Here is an 8430-nt window from a genome sequence, read left to right on the forward strand (position 1 = left end):
CATCCAGATCTGACAAGAGCCCTTAAAGGGATAGTTCACCCAAAAATTACAATTCTCATTATTTACTCGCCCTCATGTAACCCCAGATGTGTATGACTTTATCTGCTGAACTCAAATGAAGATTTTTTTTTTAGAAGAATTTCTCATCTCTGTATGTCCATACAATTCAAGTGAATGGGTGGCAACATTTTAAAGCTAAACAAACAAACATAAGTCAGCATAAAAGTAATCCATAAGACTTAAAATCAGTATCTTCAGAAGCAATATGATGGGTGTGGATGAGAAAAAGATCACTTTCACTTTCTTCTTGTGTTTTTGGTGATTCACATTTTTCTCTGCATATCTCCCCCTGCTGTCTAGCAAAAAAGGACTTAAATATTGATCTGTTTCGCACCCACACCTATCATATCACTTCTGAAAACATGGATTAAACCACTGGAGTCTTATGATTACTTTTATACTGCCTTTATGTGCTTTTTGGAGCATCACAATTTTAGTCTACAGAGCTAAAATATTCTTTTAAAAATCTGAATTTGTGTTCTGCAGAAGAAAGGAAGTCATACACATCTGGGATGGCATAAGGGTGAGTAAATGATGAGAGAATTTAAATTTTTGGGTAAACTATCTCTTTAAAGTGATAGCCAGAATTTAATATTCTGTCCTCATTTCTCTATTGTTCCAAACCAGTGTGAGGCAATGTATTATGTGGAATACAAAATATGTTAGACAGAATGTTAGGGACTGAGAGTCTCGCTCACCATTCTCTTTCATATATATATATATATATATATATATATATATATAATATATAAACATTTACTGAAAGTAAATAGTGACTCAGGCAAACATTCTGTCTACTATCTCCTTATTGTGTTGCATTGAAGAAAGTCATATGGGTTTGGAACACAACATGATGTTGAATGATGACAGAATTTCCATTAATAATAATTATATAATACATGTTCAATGTGTATTATGTAATGGAATATATGGTAGTAAATGTCTATTATGTCATTTGTGAAAGTAACGAGTTACTCACTGCTTGAGTACTCTTTTAATTGGATGCTTTCTTACTCTTACTCAAGTAATTATTTATGTTAGTACTTTTACTTCTACTTGAGTAATTATGTTTTTGAAATAATTGTTCTTTTACTTGAGTTAGTTTTTTGCTACTCTACCCACCTCTTGTCTGGGGGAATCACTTGAATTGCCCCTTTCTCTAAAAGAGATGAAATTTCCTCCAAAAAATGAGCAGAGATTTCCTGTTTGGAAGTAAATTATTCTGCCGAAATGTGGGGGTTTCAGGGCAAACTGGAGCCTGTAACCATTGGCTATTGTGCGAATTACCCATTTGGGAGCCAACAGGCTTTGCCAAGCTCGGAAATGTGATGAGAGCATCAATGTCTGAGCTGGGGTATTGCATTGGGTTGCAATAGAGGGCAGTGTGCTCATTTGTGGTACAATGGTACCCTCCAGTGGACAGTTTGTGGGCAACATGTGGGGCTGCTAAGAATCATTGGCTCTCTGCAGTGGATGTTTTCCTTATTTTGTATTTTTGAAACACATTTGGGCCACAGCCTTTTTTGGAAGTGTGTGTGGTGTTTTGTTCAAACTGTGAGATGACCGTGTTTCTGCAACTTTCAACATTGCATCTCCCACCAGCTTTGGAACTGGGTACTGGGAGGGAAGATTTTTTTCTGCACTGCATAGAACTGGTGGTTCCAGCGAACTGCGGCCCAGGAGTTTGCCGTCATACTTATCCCTCTCTTGATTGACGGGCATTCAAAGTTGAGGCGAGTTGCCACTCGATCACAGACCTCGAGAAGGATTGCATGTGATTAAACAGCCGAGCCGCTGACTGGGGGAGCTTGGGCAGACTGGATGGCCTCCTTATCGTCCAAGCCCTCAAGTATAGTGGGGTCAGCATCCTGTCTGTCAAGCCAGACTTTGTGAAATTGGATGCTTCAGCAGAGGTCGGAACATATGTCTCTTCCCATAGGTGGATCTCGAACATGAGATGATGATAAAGAACATATACAAAGAGGATCACTCATTTCACATAGGAGTGTGTGTAACTTCATCGGGAGACACACTTTGAGTTTATCACACTGTTTGTACTGTGACTATAGAGAAAAGTAAATGATTTCTGGATAACAACATAAATATTTTCCTGGGATGACAGATATAAATAATCAGATGTTTGTCGAGAATGGGTATTTGAACTCTATTAAACACTATACCGTCATGAAATCTAGTTTACCTGAGGGAAGTATTGCGAGCCTGTTACTGTGTGGTAACTTGCATCAAGATGTATTTTTTAAGTCAAATAGTGAGTATTTCAGTACAGTTATTTATTGTAAAAGATTGTGTTGATAAATAGGTTTATAGTGCCTTCAATATGTTGTCCACTAAATTCAGCTCTTGATGCGTGGTAGTCTGACCACTCAATTCATCTCTCACTCCGGCTGCAGCAGCACGAAGCTCCGCACACATGGCTCTCGTGCCCAATCTAAAACCGTAACATGAAGACACAGACTGCGTCTGAAAATGGGAAAATGCTGCCTTCGGGGGCTGAGGTAGGATGAAATTAGGTGCTTTTTAAACCGTTCAGAGGACAGTTTCCTTTGGAGTTCCATTCATCTAAAAACGCTGTCGTTTAAACCATTAACTGATTAGGGAGCTGCCTACCTTTTTGGATGCAGCGAAACTCATGTAAAACAGCCCTAACAAAAGTATAACTCCGATCCTGGCGTCCTCCATCGGTGTTGTTGATTTTGTTATTGTTGTTTATATTGAATTGCACATTCCAACCTTGGCAGAAGAAAAATGGTCAATACTAGATTGTCACTATGGGGGTAACATTTTGCCAATATTTCTGTGCTATGTATATTGTTGTACATATTACAGTATTACGTGTTAGCTTAGCAACATGCTAACATCAGACTATTTGAATCAAATGTCAGGGTTAGGCCCCTTAAACAATCTCCAATGCTTTGAATTCTGCTGAGGTACAGCATTCCCAAAGACTTACTAGCAAGTCTGTCCACTCGGCAGCCATCTTTGGAACACACTCACCCTTACAAAAAAAGAGCTTTTGATTTGCCGCAAATGATTGCCAGAATTTTGCATCTCTTTGTTCGTTGTGGTGAATCACCGGCAAACCTTTGGCAACAATGGACAATTTGCTGCAAAGCTTATTTGCATGTGAAATTTATCAGTGGCGAATTTGTGGCAAGTTTGCGCCAAATTTGTCGTTAACTCTCGATTTCCGTAAGGGCAGGCAGCTATTTTTCAATGTAAACAAACGGCATACAAGAGCAGCTCCTATCTACTTGAATGGGAAAAAAATGAAATCTTCAAAACGGTTGGTCAAGATTATGATCCAAGATCATATTTCAAATCAACAGTAAAATCTGACAACAATGGAATCATAAACTGTGCTTCTTTACCTCTAATTTATTCCATTAATTTTAATAGAATTGGCCTGTCTCAGGTTTTACCCTCAATGCCACATAGTGCACAGGAGCATTGTAATATAATGCCCAAAGTCCAAAAGATAATTATTTTTTTTTACTCTTTGCCACTGACCTTTCAAAGCTCCGTCATTGACTGGACAATTATTATGCCGTACCATGTGGACATGTCAGTACAAAAATGAAAACAAGATGCAAGAGAGACTGTTGCAGATCTAGTACTTTACCATTTCGTGCTATGCAATGCTATTCATGTGAAGGTCAAAACAGCACATGACGCTTGCATTGTGAGATACCTTGAAACCCTGACACAAGTTGCTGCCCACGAAGAGAGTCTCAAATCAGACACTTATGAAGCTAATTTTCTGTTAGGATGCTGGATTTAAAGGTATCTGTCTATATAAACAATTGATGGGTGGGCAACTTACTAAGGTGTAGAGCAGAGCCCTAATTTTATAAAGCATGACTAAATAACCAGCTTTCCCCTGTATTTTTCCCTTGCAGGGAGTGTGTTCAGTGCCGAGCATTTAATACGGGTGAAAAGAAAGATACATGCAAGAAAGACTGTGACTACTTTTCTCTAAAGAATGTGAAGAAGAAGGAAGATCTTCCTCAGCCAAATGACCAGCCCTACATCAACCACTGCAAAGAGCGTGACGCTAATGACTGCTGGTTCTTCTTCACATATGCTACCAAAAACGACAGCACTGTTGAGGTCCATGTGGCAGAGGAACTTGGTAAGTGAGGGATGGAATTTTGGGATTTGTGTTTCTTCGTTAGTTTGATCTTATTATTAAAAATGCTTTCCTAACTCCTTTTTGTTCACAGAGTGTCCTTCAGGCCCTGACATCATCCCAATTGTAGCGGGTGTGGTTGCAGGAATTGTTCTAATTGGTTTAGCTCTGTTGCTCATCTGGAAGCTGCTCATGATTATTCACGACCGTAGAGAGTTCGCCAAATTCGAGAAGGAGAAGATGAATGCCAAGTGGGACACGGTATGTATCTGTTTGAAGATTAAAAAGTTATAACCAATCAAATGCTATGAACCCATATCAGTCATTTCAAGGGCCTAGTAAAATTTTTATTCATTTTACATAAAGGTGGTCCCCTCTCATGGTGGCAGCCATGTAGATATAGCCAGAAAAATATATCTTAATATATTTGAGCAATATTTAAATTTATCTCAATATCTATGCACCACACCCAATTAAGGCCATTTCCACATTAAAATGTTATAGGTTGAAAATGTTTTGATTTTGCTACATTTTATGCATCTTATTCACTCCCCCCAGTTGTTTTTCTTGATGAATGTGAATGATTGGGTTGCAAAATTACTTTGTTGTTTTTCTTCTTCTTCTTCATTTTTAATTGTTTTTTGGCCTTTTAAGGTGCAGTGAGGGCATTCATTTAAAAAAATCGCTAATGCAGTATACTGGAAGGACTCCAGCAATGTATATGTTCATGTCAAGGGAGTTTAATCTCTACATTACTATGAGAGCAGCTATTTGCTTTAAGATCTCTTACCTCATTCTGTGGGGTGTGGCCTCTTTTGCCTCATAGGAGGGCACTACTGTAATCTGCTGGTAACTGGTAGTATTGCAGTTCTTTAATGCTAAAGGATGTTGAGTTTCAGTTTTAGGGTATTACAAAGTTCTTGTGTTGTCATTCATGCCACACTACAATTACAAGAGGTCAGGCTTTACACTGACCTGGCCAAAGAATTGCGCTTGTTCAATCCTCTATACATGCTTTTGTTTCATATTTGCTTTACTTCCGTTCTGTTTTTCTTTTTAATTTGTCTTCGGTTTCTCTTAATCTCCATTTCTCTTCATCTTTCTCTTTGCTTCTTTTCCTATGTAGCAAGAGAACCCCATATACAAGAGCCCTATTAATGAATTCCACAATCCAAGTTATGGACATAAAGATGTCACACTCTGAGCAAGAGTTTGTACTTTACTGAATGCATGTGCTTTCTCTCTATATGTCTTTCTCTTTTCCACTCTGTCACTTTAACAACACATCAGACCTGTGTATTATCATTTACTCACACTTCATTATTATTGCTTATGACTTTCCCACTATCGTAAGTGAATGTTTAAAGGAACAGTTTACCCAAAAATAAAAAATCTGTCATCTACTCCCCTTCATGTCATTCCAAACCTGTTTGATATTCTTTCTTTCATGGGACACAAAAACGAAAATGTAGTAGAATTTTGACGATTTGCTTTTCCATATGAGAGCATACACTATCATATTACTTCTGAAGACATGGATTTAACCACTGAAATCATGTGGATAACTTTTATGCTGCATTTATGTGATTTTTGGACCTTCAAAGTTCTAGCCACCATTCACTTGCATTGTATGGACCGAGCTGAGATCATATTTAAAAAAATATTTTCTCAGCAGAAGAAAGGAAGTCATACACATTTGGGATGACATGCGGGTGAGAATATGATGGGAGAAATTTTGGGTGAACTATCACTTCAAGTTGTTATTGGCTGAAAATGTTTGCCTCCACTGTAGCTCTCAACTGTCAACATTCTGTTAAGTGTTTCCTTTTGTGTTCCATGGAGGAAAGAATGTCAAACAGATGTGAGAGAATTTTCAGTTTTTGGAGAACTATCTCAGAGTGGCACCAGAATTGTCAACATATTTGTGATTTTCTAATACTAAAGGAACTTAACAAGAATTTTAGTCATATACGATGTATACAAGATAACAGCAAGGAAGTATGACCTATAGTGCATTATTTGTGTGATTATAAGCCTATTTGATGCTTGCTGGTTAATTTATACACAGGTGTTTTATGTTCAAGTCTACCATATTTGCTGTGCAGTGATCTAACATGATGACTCCATAGTTATATGAAGTTTATTCTAATTATGCTCTTCATGTTGATCTCCAGGGTGAGAATCCCATTTACAAGAGTGCTGTGACCACAGTGGTGAACCCCAAGTATGAGGGCAAGTAATGGGCGAATCTGTCCATCTCCAACCAACACTGTATGCAAAACAATTCAAGAGGAAAAGAAGAGTTTGAAGTTCACTTTTGTATTTTCTTTTTTGTTTTTAAATCACCTTTTGGCTGTGCATTTGCCACTGTTCAGTATAATCTATTAACCTGTGTTTCTATGCATCGTTTTGGAACTGTACAGTATGTATAAACTATTTTAATTTTTTTTTTTTTTATGCAATTTTATTTCAATTTAATTTTGGGTGTATTAGCCATAGGTCTGTTGTGCCTTGTTTTTCTGAATGTTAAAACCGAACACGGTGGGCAAAATGTGGTCAGGTAAAGATTAAGAATGCCATCCACAAAGAAAAGAAACAATCTCATGTTATAATCTGAAATTATTGGACACACCTGCTTCATTATACAAATTACATTTGACAGTAGTCACTCGATAAATCATGTCGAATGAATCACTTTTTTGTCTCCTTGATGGAACAGGAAGCTTTTAAACCTGTGGATGGAGCGTCCTGTCACTGGTATAGTACGTAGCTGTAGCTGACCACTGTTGTTTGAAAACATGGCGCTGTTGATGTAGACACAGATGATACTCTGTGCTGTCTGCATAACTCTGGGTGATTTGACTCCAGTCTATGATGTTTAGATCTGTGTGCTGAGATGCACTCGCATTGCCTTTCTTGGGTCTTCAAGTAGGATGGTTTCATGACCTATCTATAGTGTCAGCGTGTTATCATGCACATTGATAATTGTAATGAATCGGAAATGGACAGACCAGTTTTAGGGATTTTCTATATTGTTAATTACGTCATGCAAAAAAGGCTTTTTTTTTACAAGCTTCTTTTGTTCACAACCAATCAGAGCATTTGGTGTAGTGTTATAAAATCAAGTGTTTGATTTAAATATCTTTGACTTGGCATGTGACCATTGGAAAGATTTTGAAAGACATAAGAGGGACATTTTCAGCATTGTGAATGAAACAATCAACCGTTGCTTTTTTATTATTAAAGACGTAAGTGTACAGGCATATGAAAAGAATTTCAGGTTTTAGATTCGTTTTAAGAACGAAAGCTCAGGTCCCTAATTTCTCTCGATCACTGATGCCAAATATTTACCATACTGTGCACAAACTATATTTTAATATGATACTTCTGTTACTCTCTGTAAATGGACTTGCTTCATATTTGATTTTTGATTTTTTTTCCTTTGTCCAAAAAGAGACAGAGTGGTGACTAACTGTTCAGATTATTGTTGGTAAAGATCAGTGTTATAAGAAGGATTACTTGTTTTTTCTGTATTTTTTACTTTTTATTATTATTTTAAAGCTTTTAATTGCTTAATCACATTACACACACTTTGCAATTTTTTTAATGTGCCTTTTTTCATTTGTGCATCATGCCCACTGTTGCAACCCTTTTATTTCTAGGAGTTATTTATTAAAATAAAGAAGCAAAAACACTGGATTGCATTGCTATCTGTGTGCGTTTGTGGTCAATGTTGTTTAGAAAAGGAAACATTTGAGGTCAATTCTTTATATTTTGAATTTAGAGATTGAACATGTTTACACAATTGATCACTCGGGTTGAGAAGAAACTGCAGAAATGTTATGTTCTGTGATTTTGAATACTAAAATCCTTTTGTCTGTGCCCTACGGATTCTTTTGAATGTTTCATCGAGTTGGGGTGTTGAGTAACTTTCAAGAAATCCTACGTTTCCCTCCACAATGGAAATACTAAAAGTTATCTCATTGTAAAAAAAATAAATAAAAAAAGGATAGTTTACTCAACTTAAGTTTACATTTTTTTCAATTCTTGCTAGTTTTAATTAAGTTACTGTTACTCTCTAAATAATAAAGTTATTAATAAAAACATTAAAGTGGTCCTAATCAAACAGTATACTTGAAATGTCCCATTTTGGAATCACAACTCAAATATACATTCTTTAAACTTCGGCTTCGAGTACTAACTCAAATTATCAAGTACACAGT

At 36.8% G+C, this 8430-nt stretch overlaps 1 protein-coding gene across 1 annotated transcript in view; it reads left to right on the plus strand.

The window, feature by feature from the left end:
* LOC127648938 (integrin beta-1-like) overlaps positions 1-7904 on the plus strand; it is a 32599-nt gene extending 24695 nt beyond the window's left edge. The window contains exons 14-16 of the mRNA XM_052133778.1: positions 3978-4210; positions 4302-4468; positions 6382-7904. Coding sequence (XP_051989738.1) covers positions 3978-4210; positions 4302-4468; positions 6382-6447 — 466 coding nt within the window. The 3' untranslated portion in view covers positions 6448-7904. The remainder of the gene's footprint in view (positions 1-3977; positions 4211-4301; positions 4469-6381) is intronic.
* Positions 7905-8430: the final 526 nt, after the last annotated feature.

This window comes from Xyrauchen texanus, chromosome 9 (assembly GCF_025860055.1).
Source record: "Xyrauchen texanus isolate HMW12.3.18 chromosome 9, RBS_HiC_50CHRs, whole genome shotgun sequence".
NCBI classification, from domain to species: domain Eukaryota; kingdom Metazoa; phylum Chordata; class Actinopteri; order Cypriniformes; family Catostomidae; genus Xyrauchen; species Xyrauchen texanus.